The 21,456-nt window shown below is 37.3% G+C and overlaps 1 protein-coding gene across 4 annotated transcripts in view; it reads left to right on the top strand.

Annotated features, from left to right (window-relative positions):
* The window catches only part of STAG1 (stromal antigen 1), a 198,651-nt gene that overhangs the window by 110,774 nt on the left and 66,421 nt on the right, over positions 1-21,456 (top strand). For all 4 annotated transcript variants that reach the window (XM_042798545.1, XM_042798550.1, XM_032992581.2 and 1 more), the window contains 4 exons: positions 478-682; positions 3,522-3,673; positions 7,888-7,961; positions 16,453-16,576. In XM_042798545.1, coding sequence (XP_042654479.1) covers positions 478-682; positions 3,522-3,673; positions 7,888-7,961; positions 16,453-16,576 — 555 coding nt within the window. The remainder of the gene's footprint in view (positions 1-477; positions 683-3,521; positions 3,674-7,887; positions 7,962-16,452; positions 16,577-21,456) is intronic.

Below are 21,456 nucleotides of genomic sequence, written 5' to 3' on the forward strand. Positions count from 1 at the left end.
CTCAATTGTAAACTTGAATAAAGCAAAGTTCGTGGGGAGGGGCGTTCAATTGATTAGAATATTAACATGGAGTTGAAGTGGGGATGAAGAATGACACAAACCTTCCATCACACAAGACTTTCTTTAGGTTTTGACCTTAAATACTTTGAAACATTGCTTTGTCATCCTTTCCCCCACTTCCTAACCCAGGACACAAGGAAAAGAACTGGGTCCTGTTGCGTATTTTGAACTATACAGAGCTAATATTGCAAGTCTAGAACAGTTATAATGAAGTCTTTGAAAAAGTGTTTTCATGCCAACAGGCTTTTCTGTTTATTGAAGAGTAATGTGTTGTTTTTATTTGTTACTCTCCATTGGCTTGAAAGAAAAATATAGTGTTTTGCTTAAAAACTTAGATCATGATGGCTACATCATCATCAAAGTAAATTAAATGGGAAAACTTTTAATACTTAATATTTTCATTTTCTTTTTCTTCAGGACAGTGGTGATTATCCACTTACCATGCCTGGGCCACAGTGGAAGAAGTTTCGATCCAACTTCTGCGAGTTCATTGGAGTGCTCATTCGACAGTGTCAGTATAGCATCATTTATGATGAATACATGATGGACACGGTGATCTCTCTTCTGACTGGTTTGTCAGATTCCCAGGTCCGGGCTTTCAGGCATACCAGTACATTAGCTGGTAAGTAAGCTAGTGCAGAGGAGAGTTCTTTTAAAGGGGTTGTTACTATTTAGTCACTTAGAGAATTACTTCTAATTTTGATTGAGGTGGAATTTGGCCAACACTGAGAGCTCTGGAAAGCTTGATTAAATCCAAGTACCATATATGGTATAATTACCTAAAATACACTGATTTTGTTTGGAAAGGAGCATTCGGAGGCATTTAATTTCAGAGATTCCTGTCATACCCAGGGGTCTCCTGTGAATCAAGTGACATGCTTATGTCTTGTATTTTGTTATTAGTGGACCATTTGTTGAATAGAATATCTTCATAATTTTGTATTTTAGAGTACAAATGTATTCTAAATAAGCGTCAAGAAAACTGCATTATCAAAGTATTTCAGTCCACTGAAAAATAAAGTATGTGCCTTCATTCTTGAGAAGCGCTAAGCGTGGGAGCACTGGGCCATAGTTGTAGGTCTCACTGTTTTCTACCTCCAGCCACACTGTACCTTTTGACACACCTGCCTACAGCTAAAGAAAGCACTGGGTACATCATTAGATGGAAACAGGCCTTTCTAGAATGTATTTCATCAGACCTGTATGAGATGTCTCCCGTAAGGTGGATTAATTGCTCTCTAGAAGTAACTATTTTTCTCCAATTACAAAGCAGTACTAGGGTGGCTAGCTTGGATGTAGGTGTCCAAAGCTGGTTATGTCAGGTGATAGCTTTCTGCTCATCCCGTGTGCTGGAATACATCTTATAGGAAGATTCCTCTGCCTAGGATCTTGATAGATCATGCCAAATATGTGAAGCCTTTATAGGAGACATTTGTCATAGTCTGAATATTTCTATTGCCAATATTTGTTACTGATTTTAATTAGTCTTTCCACAATCATCCTCTTACAATTTTGTTCAGATTTTCAAGTGTAATACCCAGTGTCCAACAAATTCAATCAGAATTTGTTTAAAATTTGATCTCTTGCTATGAGTCTAAGTAAGAGAAAGATTTCCAATTATACTGAAAAAATAACTCTAGACTTGATTGGAGTTTGATTTTAAAATTGAAAACCCAAACCTTCAATTCACAGTGACTAAACTGTTTCAGAAACCTATCCCCTTGCATTCTTGCCCTTACTCAGTAACAGGATGGTAAAAACATGAATTATGCAGGTGTAAGTTTCCAGGTTTAGAGTTTGCCTCTACATGTTCGGTATTCAAAGGTGAACACTATTTGAGCTGCAGATAACCTGCTGGATATCTGTGCCTGTTATTTAAACTGAGATGGAAACTGTATTTCTTTCCAGCTGATACTGTCTTTAATTCCAAGTGATTTTGATTTGGTATTTGCTTAGGTTGTGGTTGATTGTTTCATAGGAGAGAGATGATGGAGTGAGGTATGCACACTGGTCTCTTTTATTGATCAGATCATCCTTGTGTGGGACAGACGTTTGGAAGGTATGAGAGGCTTGATTGAAAAGACAGGAAACAGCACCATACATTAGAGGTATTATGCAAGACCTGTGCTATGTGGAAGAAATAGTTACCGTCATTTGGAATAGATTATATAGCTAGAAACTACAAGCAGGGATAAGCAAATGCTAAAGCCAAGGTTCATCACAACTAGCTTTGGTTTCTTAAGCCATTGCTGGCTTCTTCTGTTAGGTATACATGTATCTAGTGGTTACATTAGGAATAGGAGGTGCCAAAGATCTTTGGCATTTTCCAGTGATGATACATGCCATTTATTTAGTTATTTGTTTGTTTGAACAAGCTTGAGAGCTTTGTTTTGATTCTGCAAATTTCCTTCAAGCTACTCTTTGCACATTTAATTATGTTGTTATCCTGCAGAGCAGAGGTCAGCATGATGCCATGGAGCTCAGTCTTGATAAAGTTTATGAAAATCTACTTTTAGAAATTCATTTATTCTCGAAGGAGTGTTTTTGAGGTCTTTGTTTTCAGTTTTCCTCTGTGCTAGCCAGTTTGAATGAGAAATGATTCAATATAGCAAGAAACACATATGGGTGCTTCTAGAGTTACCAGCTTTGAGTGAATAGCAAGATAAGACAGTTACCATAACAGTAACTTCCCTTCTCCATTTCTATAATTGCTTTTCTTCCTTGAAGACAATGCTGCATCTTTAGCCAGAGAGGATGGGATAGTTTGCTACATGATTTTGCTGGGTTTTCGGTATTGTAAAATGTAATATGCCACGTAACCACACAGAACATGGGAAAGACCCTTATTAATGTTGTGTAAACGTAAATTAAGACAGAAAAATATATATGAAAAATACTGTATCCAACATATGTGAAAATGCACAAAGGGATGTGTTAAGGGATACATAAAGTTCTAATCATATTTTTATACAACTATACATTTGACTTTAGAGCAATGTCTGATTTACATTCAGAGAAACAGTGCTGTGGTCTCTTGTAAATTGAATAATCCTCAGTAGCTATTGGTTAAGAGTTACCTTTAGTATGGGAGCATCTATAATGATACTTAATGATTCTTAGTAGAGATATGTATGTAACTCCACAGTAGCTGGCTTCCTGGTGTGCACTGATCCTGCAGATTCACACGCTTGCTCACTGAACTTACGCACTCAGAACGTTGATAATTTTCTGGAGAAGATGGCAAAGAACATTACCTGGAGCTCAAAGCAGTATATATACACTCTTTTCTGATCTTTAGATCAGCCAGGTGAGCTGAGTACTGCTTGGGTGGGAAGTGCCTTTCCAGATGGCATTGTGTCAGGGTCGAGTTGGTTGTTTTCTGTGAGTATGGATCTGCTGAGGCAGTATTTTTTACCTCTGACTACAGGTAACGAGTCATATTCTGTCTTCTGCCTTTGCAGCTATGAAGCTTATGACTGCTCTTGTGAATGTTGCCTTAAACCTGAGCATTCATCAGGATAATACACAGAGGCAGTACGAAGCTGAGAGAAACAAAATGATTGGCAAAAGAGCTAATGAAAGATTGGAGCTGCTCCTTCAGAAAAGAAAAGAGGCAAGTGAAAAGATTAATTTTTTTTTTCCTGGTTCATGTGCATTCCCTCCAACAGAAAATCCAGGGTGGTTTGTGACTCGAGTACAGTAGTGAGAAACAAGAGGTTACTTCTGCAGTCCTGTTTTGTGTGATCTCAAGCGTATTACTTGGGCTACATTTTAAAATCTTGTATTAACATATTCAGTTGAGTTTGTGTGCTGTTCTGCACGCACAGGATAATTTCTGTTCTCAGGATTGTGTATATGACCAGGCAGCAAAAAAATGATTCTCAAGTTATAACTGTTTTGTTTATGCAGAAAGATTTTGAAAAGATCACATGTAGTCCCCTCACTGCACTGCCCATTTCTCCCTTTGATCACTGCAATGATTACATAGTGTCTCATTAGTACTTCTTTTTGTAGCTACTTTCAAGAAACACTGGAGTGGGGGCTATAGCACCTGGTCTCAGGGAGAAGAAGCTAGGGAGACATTAAAGTCGCTTTTAGTAAGTACCAGTCTGGCATTAGGTGAGCAAAATCATTAGAAGGTTATTGTAATCATCCCTAATAAAGTGTTATATCCCAGGAAATTCAGTTTTAGAGTTGTACTTAAAAGAAATTTAAAGATGACAAGTAGAAAATTAATGGGTATATACCCAAACAGCCGTAATCCGTAAAGATGCCATGTAAAACTCATAAGATTGCTTGAAAAATTTAAGTGTATATGACTTAGATATATATTTATTATTCTTAATATATTAGTTTCAAATATATTTCCTCCACCACTGTTCTACTCCATGGCAAATTAAGGATCTCTGGGTGCTTCACCTGTATGCACCTTGGATTCTTTTAGGTATAACTTTGACTCAAAATTGCTTGACTTTATAGTCTTTGTCTGGGGATAATTACAAGTATGTATTTTTATTTTTATTTTACTCCTACAATCCATAACAGAATTTTATTTGGCTTTCATAATTCTTAAAAATCATCCATTAAGGTACAAAGCAAGAACAATCTCTCCTGCTCAAACTGCAAGGGAAACATTTTAAATTAAATATTAAATTCAATGTCAGCCCTAAAGCATTTTAAAAAGCAGAATTGCTTTGACAAAATAGCTGGGGCAGTTTCTGTTGCGGATTTGTTGACCGTTGCTTTGAATTTCCAGAGAAGGACAAAGTCACAAATTACATTGATAAACTCGGTTTAGTGTATCTCTTTCTATGGACATCCTCTGTACTCATTCCTTCAGCTGTTCCTTTCAGTGTCTTTTGGAGATGCAGTATATAATTGCCCTGGGGAGACTCTGCAGCAACGATACCCAGGCTAGCACGGGGCTGTGAAACCCTGAAAGAAGAATGAGCATTTGACAGACCTTAACTTTTGATATGTATGTTCAGTCTCTCTCATATCACTACTGACTAAAACTAATCCAAACATTGCATAGGTGTCAGCCAGAGAGGAGCGGTGGTGAGTGAGTATGCCCTCAGATACATGGTGTTAAGCATCGTCGAGGGCCCTGTATAGAGAGATTTATTAGGTTTAGATGGCATAATGGCTCTGCGTAAGAATTCCTAACATAATGCTGTATATTTCCCATGTTTAAATATGCTGAATTTACAATAGCATTCTGTGCTGGCACCTCCTTAGTTGATTCTTTTGGTGTAGTGCTATCATAATAAACCCTCACAGGCACACACACGGGCATGTGTTTATCTTCATGAAGTTATATGGGGACAGTTTGCTAGCTAAGTGTGGCAAACTGATCTGAAGTAAAAGAGATGCAACTCTCTCTCTGAAGTGTTTCATTCTCATGTCATCTTCTACATACCTAATGTGAGAGCCGTGTATGAAGGTCTGTTCTCGTCAATGAGATTTTCAGCTGAACTGGGTGATTTACATAACAATCTGCCACAAAATAGAGGAAGTTGTGTTTTAGTTGCTGCCAGTAGTAATTCAAATTTTGTGTTTGTCATACACGTCTTTCTGAGCTTCTCAAAATGCTTGAAGAGTCAAGAAGAAAATGTTTCCCTTATTTTTACTTACGTTTAAGGGGGGGTGTGGGGGGGTGTTAAATCACTTTTGCCTTGGTAAGAGCAGGAATCCCAAGACACAAATGGTCCCTGAAGATGTCTGAGGTTAAGCACTCACATTCAAGTACCTGATCTAGAAAAGCTGAATGTAGAAAAAGCAATTAAAGTTTTGGAGAAAATTAATATTTTTCAAAGAATTGTTAATTAATTACTGAAACTAAGATACATTGGAGAATTGTATCATTTAAATGTTAGCACACAGAAGTACAAGGGATCTCACATGGGCCTACTGAATCTCTAATTCTGCTACACCAGCTCTGCCCCAGCCCCTGGCTCCCCGTATCAGTTATACAGCTGATAACTTACCGTGTTTGTAGCAAACAGTAAATTCCCTGCAGAAAAGGCACAAAAGGGGGAGGAAACTGTCCATGCCACCCCCTCATCTCTGTCACTTAGTTTCGTATGGTGCCACACAACTTCTCATTCAAAGAAATGTCAAAATACACTTTTCTTCAGTATCTTAACCTTCTCTTGGCTCATAAAGTTCAGTCTCTCCTACCTCTCTTCTGTGGTGCATTTTTATATTATCGATTCACACCTAAAATTCTCCAGGAGCTTCCTTTGCTTTCTTTAACAAGCGTTTAGTCTGTACATATTTAGATTGAGCTGATTCTGAAAAGAGTGGTTCTCCCAGAAGCCATATCTAAATATGCTTGTTTTGTGTATCAGCCCTTTGGTAAACACAGAGTTGGTGTACACCCAACTTTTCCCTTGGTACATAATCCCTTTTACTGTGAAATTAATTTATTTGGCAGGTGTTTGACAATTTAGTCAAGAACCCTCAGTGCCTCGGTTTCCCCGTATGCAAAATGGCGACAGCACCTCCTTACATTTAGGAATCTGGGAGACTTCAATTACTGAGTTTTACAAGCTCCTTTAGATCTTACCTGGAAGATACTGTAGAAATATTTATAAACGTAGCTTGAAAAATATAAACCCATAGGTGAAAGTGCTTATGAACTCACGCTGTGCAGGAAGTCAAAACAGCCAATCACCATTCTGCCTCTGGCTTTAAGATGTTTTATCTGTTAAATATATACATCCATAATTATACAGGTTTTATTCTTTTATGCATATACGCACTCTGTACTAGCAAGGCTCTGTTGTGGTTTTCATACTGAAAATGTGGAAAAAAAATAAACCTTCACACATGTTGTGGTATTCTGCTTTTATATTAAGGAACACCTTGATGGAAGATTGATGGCTTTGAGTGTAGTAGCAGTTCTGCTGCAAAAGCTGATTGTATAAAATTGATGTTATGTTATTTAACAAAGCTTCATTTTGGTGTGCTTAAGTCATACTTAGTTTCATACAAAAGCTGACAGTATGAGAATACTTTAATTGATTCCAAGTTGTTCCTTTAGGATGTGTTAACATACTCATTGACACAGAGTAAACTTTCCATAGTACTTACAAAATGTGCTCATATTACACAGGAAATATTTTTTTTTTTTTTTAACACTCTTATTTATAAAAACAGACTCATAATACCTTTTGCATTTGGGCTTGTTTTATGTTTGCATTTGTTTTGGTTTTTTGCAATCTAAGGTCTGAATGTCAGGTGTGCTGCAATGTGAAGCACCCATACTCTGATTCGGGAAAGCTTCCTGGCTCAGAAACTCATTTGTCATGGGCGCTGATGTTAAAGCAGCCGACACGCATACTTCAGATTGAGGACATCTTTAAGTACTTCCCTTAAATAGGACATTGAATTTTTCTGAGGGGATTCCTGGTCTGTAACCAGCTTCATTTCTGCAGGTGTCATTCACTCAAAGTTCTGTGTGTTTAACTATGAATATAGGACTGCTGACATTACTGAACACATGTCTCTACTTGTCTAAATTTTAGTAGCAAAAAAATGGTGATGACCACTTCAAAGGACTAATTTGAAACTAAATTAATTGCTGTTTGTAGAGAATGTTAACTTTCTTGCATTGAGGCATTGCATATATATATGTGTATATATATGTAAATATATGCACAGAATATAGGCATGTGCTGGAAAAGTTCAAAATGGTGAATCTACTAATACCTTTAATTAAATGCTCTTCCATGGTCTTCTAGTGCTTCCCAATAAGGAACTGTAGAATATCAACTTATAATAAGCAATGATCTTTTATTTATTTTTGTTTTGTTTTTTTTTCAGCTACAAGAAAATCAAGATGAAATCGAAAATATGATGAACTCTATTTTTAAGGGTATATTTGTTCATAGATACCGGTAAGAAAATGCATGCTACAGGAGACTCTGCTAGCAAAGTATAATCATAAATAATGTGAAGGGCAGTTTCTATGTTGACTTTTCTCCTGATGTAGTACTCTAGATCCCATAAAAACAGTATCAAAACCACTGAAGTTATGGAAGAAAATACAAGTGTAACCCCTATTAATTACACAGTAGAGCCATCCACACAACTTTATTTAAATCAGTGAAACAGCTTTAAAGAGTTGTGGGAGACATGGATTTTGAATCACTGTGTTTTGAAAAGGAAAGTTGTCCAAGGTGGGAGCACAAACATGACATACCTTAAGAATAAATGATCACTACATATCTTAAGAGAGCGGTTTTGGTTACTGAGTACTTCTAGTCTGTATTTCCTTTTGTATGTCTTAGGTGTAAACAGCAAATTTCTGATGTTTCCACCATATATTCTTTAGCCACAGCTACAACTTTACTTTAGGCTTTTTTCCTCCTCAAATTCCATAAAGGCAAGTAAAAGCCTTAATTCTAGTTAACATGTATTTTTTGTTTGTTAATTGTTTTGGATGTTTGTAGCAAGAACATTAAATAGGAATTGTGGTCTTAACACATCACAAAGGGGTTTTTTAATAGTTAATATGCTATGTCTTGTGCTTACAAAACCACAGCAGTTTATATATAATCATGTGTATGTGCGAATGTGCATGTGCGTGCACTTGTATTTATTTTAGAATTGCAAAAACCTGTAGATTTGGACTGGTGCATCCTATATTGGAATGTGGTTTATCAGGTAGCAATAGTCTTTTCAAACAGATTTAGAGTTGTTCTGCATCACAAGATACCTTAAAGCATCTACAGCGTCTCGGTGTAACCAGCTCTTTAAATGTTAATTGACTTACCAGAGTTAAAAGATAAAATTTGAGGATACTAAACTATGCAATTAACCTTTCAGATTTAAATTCTGGTTTAAAACTTTATTATTTATGAAATCTTTTAGACTAATGGCAAAAAACAAGAAAGGGCATATGAGAAGAGTGTTAGAAGGTGAAGAGGAACCCATAGTTCAGTTGGGCAGAGAGATTATTGTAATTTTGGAGAAGATTGTCCAGGAAACCTAGAAGGGGCTTGTGCTAAGAAATATGTGAGTGTGAACAACACAGTGGAGTTGGAGCATGTATCTTGGGTACCCAACCATGATGCCTGAAAGAAAGTTTATGGTCAGTAAGTCTTGAGCTACTTGGCAACAGAAGGATGGGTGTACAGAGCCAACTGGTAAATTCGGGTATTAGCTCAGTATAGCACTCGCACTGTTTGTTATGAAAGCAGCTTTTATGGCGTGTAGGTAATAAAGTTGAAGAAATTAAATGCAAAGAGTATTTCCGGTTTTATCCCTTTGGAATTTAGTGTATTGTATCAAGCAAGAAGTTGCTTTAAAATAGTTTCCTAGTAGCTCATGCTTGTGTGGGGTTGGAAAAAGACTCTACCTTTTCATTATCTGCATGCTGTTTCTTTTTTTCCTTTCTTCCTTTTTAAATCCTCCTTTTGTAACCGAGATTTCTTTTCATGTCTCCTGCCACCTTTAGTAACGGCCTGATTTTACTGATATTGCTGTAACAAAAGAGAGGCCAAATAAATGAACTCTGCTTATCTGTGCCCTGAAAAAAAGATGCCCAGGCTTACACTATTAGTCTGCTGAAGAATTTGCTGAAATCAGACACGTAGTGATGTGCTCTGAGCAGGGGGGGTGGCATCGCTTCTGCTACTGTTTAGAGGGTCAGAAGAAGTAACTTCTTCCAAGTCTGTCCTCAAGAGCCACTTTTATGGGGAGTCAGCATCCCTCTGACTTCCTTAACTTCTGTGAAGCTTCTAAGAGAGTCTGTTACAACATCCACCTGAATATGAGTAATTGGTGGACAACAGAGAATGCATGTTCAAATTTCTGCAGTCACAGCTGTGCAAGAACATACTGGGGAAAAATATCTCTGTTAAAACTAGCTAATTGAAGAGAAAACCAGGACGGAAAAAAAAGGCAAGGATTTCAAACTATTATCTGCTTCCATAATGTTTCTTAAACATTCCTTCTCTCCAGTAGTTCAAATGATTTATAAACTTGACATCCTTTTACAGTCCTTAGACCGTGCAGGAGTGGTAATGATTTCAAAAGAACGCTATTTTAATTATTCCCAGAGAATAAATCCCTTTCCATAATATGATTCAGACTCTGCCACAGTGATTCATGCTTAGTGACCTTTATAACTTAAATAACAAGTCCGTGATCTAAACAAAAAGCCCCCCCAAACTGTTTCATTCAGAATGTAGCTGTTTTCCTACCAGTAAGATAGTGTTGCAGTGGGGTTACTTCTTTCTGTAGGTTGGCTTCCAATTTACTGGAAGACTTCAATGCTCACTTCTCACATCTAAAAAAAAAATGCAGAAATATCTAAACAATTTTCTAGGTGTAATGTTAGCCTAGTGTTAACAGCAGATTTGGTCAAAAATTGAGATATTCTAATAGGCATCCAGGAGATGTACTTATCTCACTGCATATTTCCTTACCTCTTTCCCAAATCACTTTTTCTGACTGTTTTTGTGTTGCTTTATGATATATTTGGTTGTCCATTTATTATTTTTTTTTATCCTCTCTAAAACTGAGAGTTAGCGTCAAAGGTGAGACATAAGAGTAAAATCAGTTACAGTCAAGTTGCTGAGCTCCTGTTGGTGAGTATAAAACCCGCGGAGATGTTGACTGTGGTAAATAGAACTGCAGGGCTGTGAGGGTAATTGGACTCTGGAACAGGCTGTCCAGAGAGGCTGTAGAATATCAGTCCTTGGAAACACTCCAAAATTGATTGTTCAAGGCACATGTAGGGACTTGGATATGGTGATGTTCAGAGGTACTAATCTCAAAATGGCCAGTTTTACATCTGTGTGAGTAAACACCTTTGGTATGTAGCAATGAGATACTATACACTGGTAGGTCAGGGATCTTTTTTTTTGGTCTGAAGTTAAACAAGCTGAAAACTGCTTGCAGCGTACATGTATATTTAAAAAAAAAAGGGGAGGCCTATTTCTTCATTTCAGTTGCATCTGCATATCAGAGATTACTTCGAATCTGAGATTATTGCCACATAGCTTCTCAGATGTAGCAATGATAAGCATTATGAAATGTTCCTCACTCTCTACCATTATTTGAGATGTCAAAATGCTGGTTTTGCCACTTCCCTGTTTTGACTTAGCAACATGTGTCCCAACACATTTCCCTTTCAGAGAGTAAGATTCAGAGAATTCTTATTTGAGTTCTACTTCATAATATCTTTTTGCTTTGAATGCTCAAAGAGCTATTCTTCTGGATGTGAATGTCGAGCAAAACGGAACTATTACAATTTTAACTTCTGGCAGGCCCAAACGGGGATCCTCAAACTGATGGACATGATGGTTTTGTGAATTTATGCAACACAGTTAGCCTGTTCTGAGGTAGTATTTTGGCAGTACTGATAATTAAGGTGCAATTTGCCAAATGTAGATGACATCTTTACAGAGAAGATGCTTCTGTCTTCTTCCAAGGTGCTCTTTTCCCTCCTACTGAGTAAATAGGATGATGGTGACAACTTACTTGTGAGTTCCACTCTGAGAAATAAGAGTGTTGCGTGTAAAAGAGGGAGAGGGGATATTGGATGGAAGTCTGGTGAGGGAAACAGGTAAGAGATTGAGACAAGCAAAAACCAGTTGGCACAGGGAGATGGAAATCCAAACAAAACCACAGAAAAATCCTTTTCCTTCACTGCTAAAGGAGGTGAAACATATATTTTTAGGTGACAAGAAAATGCGTTGTGTTTCTGTGTATGTTGAATGAAGGGTAGAAACTACCAAGACAGTTTTGTCACTTACAGGCATAGAAAAAAAAGGCAAAAAGTTAAATCTTTATACTTAAATGAGTTTGACCTTAATATTAAAACTGCTCCCTTTCCTACAAAGCTACATATCATGCTTCATACAAGCAAAGGTGTTAGTATGGTAAGTCTTTGAGAAACACCGGTTTTAGAGATACGTAGAGCTACATCTGGAAATTCAAGTCATGCCTTCAAACAATACAATTCCTTGGTCTGGCAAGAACATTGGATAATCAGCTTAGTAACATATTATTAAAAGCTATTTAAGTAGCACTTTGTGAGAATTACTTAGAAATGGAAGCGCTGCTTACCAATCCCTCTCAGGAGTGTGATATGCAGTGAACAGTCACCAGAATTTTTGGAAGTGGACTCTGCAGCCTTATTTTTCTTACCCTTTTTCCTTTGTGAGGTTGTAATTCAGATCCAGAGATGAGAGAGACATAGAAAAAAGTAGAAAAGACATTTTGTCCAGTTCTCCTTATAACTACATCTTCATAATGTTTAGAAACTGTCAAGCAGCCCAAGAGACAGGCGTAGTTTGGTCCAATTGGCAATGGTATGTTATTGTAGAGCTGCACCATTTCATGTCCCTCAACTGGGAATTTGAGATTCTATCCCAAAGAACACCAAAGGCAGGTGAGTGACCCTCATTTCTGTCTTTGCTAGAAAGTTTTCTCATAGACTAACTCATCCCAACCCCTTGACTGAAACATGTTTTTTTTCTGTTCATGTCCAGTTTGCATGTTGAGTGATACCATGTTCTTATGAAGGTTATCTGTAGTCCTCTGTGTCTTAAGAGCAAGGTGTGAGAAGTAACAACTCTAAATGTTATATTAAGGAAGCAAATATGCAATAAGTGTAGTTGGACATCTTTTAGGAGCTTCCAGGAATTCTTGAAGCAGTTACTGCTCTGCTAGTCATCTTCATCTCTTCCCTTGGGTGTTTTCCCTCAACACTGGTAAAGCTTCAAGAATTTAAGCATCCATTTCAGTGCAGATCAGCCAGGTTAACTTGAATTGCTTTCAGTTTTGGTCTTGATTAACCTAAACAAGTTTGTGATCAGACTGAGAGAACTCAGGATTTGCAACTAGCAAGTTCTCCAGCAAGACCCTGAGGATCATACTGGTCTCCACCTGACATATCCCAATTATCCATTGTAGGCCCTGTGTCTCAAGGTCCTAAATACTTTTGGCCTTAATCAATATACTTGAGTGTAATTTAGCATGAAATATATGCTAACATGGCACTTCTGATGTTAAACTGTTAAAGCCTATTTCATGACACCATTTGTTATGGTTTGTCCTAAGTTTTATGGGCTTGCCTTGTCAACCCAAAATTTTAAAATAAACCAGTGAATTTCTTACGTGATCCCCTTTTGTCAAATCTCTTTTTATGAAGTTGCATCAGAGGGCCTCTTTACTAAGAGTAGGAACACGCATTGTGAATTTTGCTGTGAATAGTTTGCTAAGTGTTTCCCGTTCGCTGCATAGACATTACTTTGCAGTTTGTGCTGGTGAGAGGTTTAATTACATTTTATATCTAATATTTGTAGATCCATCATTAGTTTTGGTTTCTGTGCTGGACTAGAGTCTGTTCCTTTCTAGAAACATTTGGCAAGTAATACAAACGTATGTCACTAATTTATAATTATGATAATTAATAGTGCATTAATTATTCCAAAAGTACTGGTATGCTGGTATGACTAGTATTTCTATGTTCTTGTGTCATCCACTAAAAAATTCATAGTGACTATGACAAGAAGCTAAAATATATTTGAGTGTGTAAAAATTATAAGAAAATAATTCTGGTTTGATAATAAGAAATTACTCACATGCATGACAAAGGTAGAAAGGCTTTTTGGCTGTACCATATTTCATACAGCATCGTATGGGCATGGAATCTGTGTTGGTGATTCTTGCAAGAAGGTGAATTATAGGTTACCTGGAAGATGGTGGTGGAGTGGGAAATGGGCGTCTCTCAAATTCTCCTGCCTCTCCATCAACTTGAATCTGTTTGCTAGTCTCACATGCCTTGTGCATGATTCTTTCCTATTTTCAGTTATACTGAAGATGCTAAATTTTATTACACTAAATCTTGTAATTAGTTGAATAGCTTTATTCTTTAGTTTTTATTTGTTCGTTCTTTTTTTTTTTCTTTTTTTTTTCTTTTTTTTTTTCTTTTTTTTTTCATTATTAATAGCAGGTTGGAGGGAGTGTTTGTCCATAGTGCCTAGGGATCCCTCAGAAGCTTTTGAATCAAATATCAGTTTTTCACTGTCTGCCTAGGGAAGCTTGAATGCATTCTTACAGAAAAGATAAATTTTCAAGATTTTTGGCTGGCTGTGCTGTGTGATTAACTAGCTGTTGACATTTGCGTTCTTTTTGGGATTGCCATGAAATTCTTCCAAAATGCTTCACAGTTAGTAAATTTATAAGGTGGTGAAATAACCTACTTGGATGTGAGGGTTCAGGCTGTCATCCCCTAGTGGAAATGTCTTCATGGCTACTTTGTGTTGCTGCATATGTGGCTCCCCTTTTATTTCTTGTTTCATAATTACCGGTCTTTTAGATTGTTCTTTTAAGTCTTGCATTCAGATTCCTTCCACCTATATTTTGTTTTAAAAAGTTTAAAAGTAATTCCGTGTAACAGAATTGCTAATCTAGTTTAGTGTGCAGTAACAATTAGACACACACATATATATGAATATATTAATAGTTTTCATTAAAACTTGTCTTCACTGTGGCTGCATTCCCCATAATGAATGCAGTTTTTATAGTGCAAACCCGTGAACGTAGTATTTTAGCATATTCCTCCTTACAGTATCTAAAATCTGTTTGAGAAATCCCTGGTAGGAGGAGTTTATTTAATGTCTTACTCTGTTTGGAATGTGGCTTGTCTACATTGTGCATTGACAGTTACCTTGTGTTTGACGTTATAGCCTTCAGGGAGTTTGACAGACCAGATTTAATGACTGTGTTTGGAAGTTGATAGAAACATCGTGTTTCATGTAGGCGGAGAGAGACAATGGTGGTGGTTTGATGGCATTCCTACAAATTTCCCCCTCACATTCATGCACCAGCTTTAAATGCATGTTTTATGCTGCTACATCAGTACAGTTTCCTCCCTATAATTTGAAATTGAATGAGAAAAACAGAGACTTGACTGTGGAAGTTTCCTATCTAGGAGCGTGTGATACTGCCATTGATTGCCGTGTCCATGTAGGAGCTGTGGTTTTCACCGTGGCGTCTGGAAGATCATAAACAGGGCAGTGGCACCTGCTGAGGTGCAACAGTCTGAAGGTTGAAAGTACATAGGAGCTTCAGTATGGAGTAACCATGGTTTTGTTGTACTGCTTTGTGTGTATGAACTCATGCAGTAGGTATCTTGAACATAAGCATGAGTGCATTTTAATTGTATTTTGTAAAATTGAAGATTTCACGAAAAATACAGTTTCTCTTATTTTGCAGTTATTCTCTTGCTTGAAGCTTGGAAATTTTTTTTTTTTTTTTTAATAAATTAGATTTAATTTCTTGGCTCTGTTGGTGCTCATTTAGAATTAAATTGATGCTTATTACTTTTTCAAAAATATTTTTTCATAAAAATACAGAACAAGAGTCTCAGTTATAAGCAAGGCCAATGTTTGCAAAGCACCACACATTCCCTTCTTCTGCACAGTGGCTTTTTATGTTCCTCTTTTATTACAGCTGAAATTTTGAACTGTGAAGCAGTGCCAGCTGGAGTGGCACAAGTGATTTCTCATGGTAACAGATGTCTTGGAGATGAAATTACTGAAGAGCCAGATGGCCGCAATCCCTTTTCCCGTTGTTTAGCCGTCGTTCATTATTAGTAAATATGCCATGCTCTATGTCAGTCAGGCAGGAAAGTGCCAATCAGATTGAAATAATTTCCATCCCTGATCTCTTTAGGTGATCTCTCTAGACAGTTTCTTTCAGCCCCTCCTCAATAAGCAGCTGATGAGTCTGCCTGAGATATATCTTTGCCTCTTCCATCACTTGCCACAGTCAGAATGTAGAAAAAAGCAAGAAAACTGGAAGAAACCAATACTGAAAAGTAGACATTCTTCTGGGTTTTGTTATAGGGGCTTTCATGCAGTGCGTGAAACAAGATCTGTTTATGTGCCAAATTCCGTTCTGCCCCTCTGGCAGGCTCTTTTGGTTAAACCAAATAATTTTTTCCACCTTGCAATTGTTCTACGCCTCTAGCTGGAAAGAGTCAAGCCTGCTAAGCAAATGTCAGTGACAATGTTCAGAAATGATTGTCTAGAGGAGGTTTGTAGCTTGGATGCATAATTCTGTGTGAAAAGAGGGAGGTAAATATGGACTAATAGACTAAGAAACAAACCAGGGTGAGAATTTTTTGAGATAATGGGAATATCATATCTGAATATAGAAATATTGAAATTATTAGATGGATTAGTGAGTTCAAGGACATCAAGGAACAGAAGATCTGTGACACAGCAGTGGGAACAGTGGCAGGCCCTACATAGTGAAGTTCATCAAAAGTAAAAGCAAAAGATTATAGCTAGGGCAATGGGCATGAGAAGTAAATGGTATGTATCTGTAACCTGGTTAATACTTTTCTTTTTCTTTTTTCCTTATTAGTGATGCTATTGCTGAGATTAGAGCTGTCTGTATTGAAGAAATCGGTGTCTGGATGAAAATGTACAGCGATGCCTTCCTGAATGATAGTTATTTAAAATATGTTGGTTGGACACTACATGACAGGGTAAGTATTGTGCATTACTGTACATAACAGAGTGTACTGTAGGTAGCTGGTCTTAGACTACCCAAGACACGATTAGTGTATCATCTTTGATTTATAAAGAGATGGTTCTTTTTTCTTACCTGTTACTTATCTTTCAGCCAGTTTATTTCAAGGTATTCACTTAAATTAGGATACAGTGCTCCTAGAATGCATGCTTGGTTCATGTGCTTTTCGTGTTTTCGGTCTCCATTAGAATATCTTAGTAGAAATGTTTCCATGGTGCTTTTCTTCTGATTACAAGAGAAGGAGAAGTCTCCTCAGATCACCCCTGAGAACTTTTGTGTCTGAAGCAGAACGGAAAAGAGATTTCCAGATGTGTCTTCCATTTACATTGCCCAATAGTTAGAGGAAAGAGAACATCTTCGCGTCTGCCACAGACATCACTGGCTCTACAGCCAGTGGACTTCTCACCATTTTCCCTTGACAAATCTCTTCAAGGTGTTCTTTAGATTTTTCTTCAACAAATTCTTGAAACACCAGGTGGAAGCAAATAGATTTAAATCTAGAGGTTCTTCTCTGTCTCAAACCACAGTCCTTAGCACTGATGGTATCCACGACACGCTTCTGCTGAGTGGCAGCAGGCCTGCATGCTGCTCAGTTCCTGCAGCAAGAGTAGCCCATTCCTGACACAAATGGAACAGGACTCTGCAGTTCTCACTGTATGGGGTTTTTTGTACACCAGGCAGCAACTGTGACCAGCTGTCCTCTCACTCTCACCAAAACCACTAGAAACGCTTGTTTTACTTTAAGCCATTTTTTCTAACATTATCCACGGAAAACAGATGAAACCGACCTGTACAGGTGAAATGCTCATTAAATTCCAGCATCCTGATTCAGACTATTCTTTTTTTTCTAGGAGCACTGAAAAAATTAAAAGTTTGCAAGTTGATTCTGATGACTTGCATAACTGGTAGTTAACAGCTGATTCTTTAAAAAAGGTGATTTCTTCAATAACTTTGGACAGCACAGTAACATTGAGGATATGACTTGGTCACTCTTTTGCTAAAATCTGAACAAAATCTGTTAGAAAGATGTTAGCTTTTGCTAATGAAAGAGTTAGCTGCTAAATGAAATAAGTTAGCTGCTGCTGGTTTATTTTGCTTTAGCTATAGCTGACAAGGATCTGCATTTTACCTGATTCAGACCAGCAATTTACTTACTAAGACTATCCTGTATGCTTTAGAGACTAGGTATGTGATATCTTTTTTCTCTAAACCTGTAGTTCTCAAACTTTCACTTCACAGACTTTCCCCAGACTTTTACACTGCATCTCATTGTTACAATACTTGATTAGGAGGAAGATCCTGCTTACTGCTGTGATCAGCTGTGACCACTGTTTACTCTAGAGACACACTACACTTCATATCATTAAAGCCTGGGCATGGAAACATGTCCATCACAGTGCTTAGAGGGCCAGAGCTGTTGTGCTGTCCGTGTACCTCATTTTTAACATTGGTGTGCCTCACTAGTAGGCATGCTTCAGAACATGGAGATCATTGCTTCAAGTTACAAATCAGTGGGGAGTGAGTTGGAGGATGAGGATTTTAGGTGTGGTGGTGGGGTTTGTTTTACTAGGGCTTTGAATTAAAAATAAATTATCCCTTGCATAACTGCAGTGGATTTTTTTGAGCATATTCTAATCCTTGCAGAACATCCCCACAAAGTAGCACTTCCAGTAGGAGAGCAGAATCTAGTAGTGTTGCACTTCACAGCTCTCAGTCCCGTTCTAGTATCTGCGAAGTCCAGCCATTTCCCACATAACTCCCTTTAACCATGTGAAATCCAGCCATTCCTCATGGCACTGCCTGTGACTGGCGTCAGCTTCTCACACTCTTATCTGTCACATCCAGCAATTTCTCATGTTGTGTCTAGTAGTTTCTCACATCCTCTTCAGTTAGCTTAACCTTGGGCCGGGGTCTAGTCATCTGCCTGCATCCTTAACATATACCTCAGTTTTTTTAGAATTAATATGTTTTTTCATATCAGACAAATTTTGAATTACAGTGTTATGGCAAAAAAAATGGTTTTCCATTTGAACCAGACACAAAAGAATTCTGTCACGCTGCTCTCCTGCCTCTGCTTGCTTTCTAATATTTTTTTGTTGCAGGCCGCAGAAGTGCTTTGGAGTTCTAAGTCTTTAAATCACTAGCTAATCTCTCTAATATCCTGGTGTACATGATGAGTGATATTTTTTTATCGATGTTTTGTATGTTTAATGTATAGAGTGAGACAGATTGTAAGTAGAATAGAGTCAGGGGCAGGTGAGCCATGTGTCAAAGGGTGAAAAGGGAGAGAATGGAGAGAAAGAGGCATTTGGGGAGGCACAGAAAGGAGAAAGGAAACGCAAAGGGGAGAATATATTGAAAAAGATGGAATAAGAACCAATTAAAAATGCTACCCCTCCAAAAGTACAAGATCCCTTAACAGCATGTTTTTCATTGGCACTATGTGAAAAACTTGCCAGCTGGTACCCAAGTTTCTTGATTTTGCTTTGCTTTGATTAGGAGATCATTTTTGCTATGATCGTTACTTAAAATACTGCAAAAATGAAGACTGGGGCAATAGTCATAAGGTATTTCCATTTCATATGAACAGAAGTCACCCCAAAATGATTAACTTCTCTGGAAGCTTTCCACTACAAAAAAATGAGAGGAGGCAGCAGTGCAAGAGATTCATGAGCAGTTTCATATTCTACTTCAGAAGACATACAAATTAAACCACAAGGAAGACACAGTTCTTACACTTCTTTGTAGTAGCTCCAGTGTAGTCTTTCAGAGGTAGGATACAGAAGTCTAGTTCTCTAATTTGGGAAATCTGTATATTTTGTATGTTAATCCTGTCTCTTTCCCAGATTTCAGATTAATTTCTATAGGGCTTTTTGTTTTCTATAGATTACTTTCTCATTTGAATATGGGTTTCTAGTTCTGCCTTTCTCTCCTTTTAAGCTTCTTTTTCATTCCTGTGGATCTGGGAGCATAAATTAAAAATATATAAAGCTATAATATAATTGCATAAAAAAGCCCTCTTAAAAAAAAAAAAAAAAGTGTTAAATCAGAGTGTCCAGTCTTAATTTTTGCCTGTCTTATTGATGCATGGAACTGTTTTGCAACCATAGTTGTTCTCTCTAGATACCTAGACAATTATGATTCTTAAACCAGTTCCTAACACATAAACAAATGCTTTTTCCTTCTTTGTGTCCCTCTACTTATTGTCTGGTGATTGCATACTTGAAATTGTAGTTTTTCCAAACTTCTGAATATTTATATAATCTCCCTGCTACCTAAGTTCCTTGGGTTTGGGAAAGCTTGAGAAAAGTTTTTCCAAACTTCTGAATGTTTAACTTTATATAATCTCCTTGCAGCCTAATTTCCTTGGTTTTGGGAGAGTTTAAGAAAATTTTAAAATGCATCAGATGATACATGGTATCTTCATAAATGGTATTGAGTGGGCATGTGCAGACAGAGCACAACTGCTTGCTCCTGCCAGGAATATTCCTGCCATAGGTACTGACGTGCCGCAGGACATTTTCATCTGTTTCTCTCTGGCAGTGTAACTATTTCTGTCATTAAGCAGCAGATTACCTCAAGATACACTATTCTAGAGCATCAAAATGCAACACAATATATCATGTTCATCCCATAAACTGTGGGATTGAAGATACCCAGTAATTCAGGTCATTCTTCTACACAGGAGAAAAAAAAACAAACAGTGTGATCTGCAAAAGTACAGCAGGGCAAAGAGCTGAGCAAATTAATTATCCATTATCAAAACCTGATAAATTCTAAAAAAGAGCAGAATACCCTTAGCCACCAAAAAAGAATTGGAATGATCTAAAAGAAGCAGCATGAAGTGTGAAAAGAGAAAAATTACTTTGCTGGGTCTCTTGACCACTCACCTATTTAAAAAATACATAAAACTGTGTTTCTGGGGGCTCAAAAAGTCATTATTTCTGTGTGATCTAAGCCTTTGTCTGGCGTGTGAGCTGACACATAGCAATGCACCTTTAATTGTCATTTCTGCAGCTGTGGTATCCCTGAATGATAAGAGAAGTCTGGTTCTCACTGAGAGGTGGCAAACTAACACTCACAAGTACCAGCTGTATGGAACATTAATAACAATCTGAGGTGGCTTGAGGCCGGGCTATCGATCACTCTGGGACTTACACAAGAGTTACAAGTTGTTGGTTCGAGCCCTGTGATTAGCATGTAAAAAATATGAAAATGGTGTGCTTCCATCAGGATGGATTCTTTTTCACAGGTCTGCCATATTAAAGAGAATTTTGAGTAGAGCATGACTCTCCCAGGCAAATGTAGACTACCCCACACTGCTGGCATGAAAGGTGTATGTATTGCTTTTTGCTTCATTAGCAGCGGTAACAATTTTTTTCTCAAAACTCGGAAGTGTCTGGATGATTACCTCAACAAAAATAGAGGAAATGTGAGAACTGTTTGTCATTAAACACTGTTGACAAACATTTAATGTTTTTGTTTCAGGTTCTAATTTCAAATTGTAAGGCATTAACAATTAAGTATTAGTGTGAAGCATTTCTCATTAATTAAAAAGGATTTTATATAACAAAATTAATAAAAAACATAGAAATAATTATCTAAAAATGCTTTGAGAGAAAGGGAATTACAGGAATAATTAGACTGGAGAAAGAGGCATGCATAGAATGCTGATGACTGTGTGGATGAATTCAGGATTCTGCTATAATCAAGTGTCACACTTATAAATTGGACAAAACCCCAATTAAGTATATTTCTCTGGAAGAGGAAACTGAGGAGAATGGAAAGTCTTAGTTTTAGAATGCTGATAATGCAAATATTTTGTCCATTATTTAC

The sequence above is a fragment of the Tyto alba genome, unplaced genomic scaffold (genome assembly GCF_018691265.1).
Source record: "Tyto alba isolate M040663 unplaced genomic scaffold, T.alba_DEE_v4.0 Super-Scaffold_10, whole genome shotgun sequence".
Lineage (NCBI taxonomy): Eukaryota > Metazoa > Chordata > Aves > Strigiformes > Tytonidae > Tyto > Tyto alba.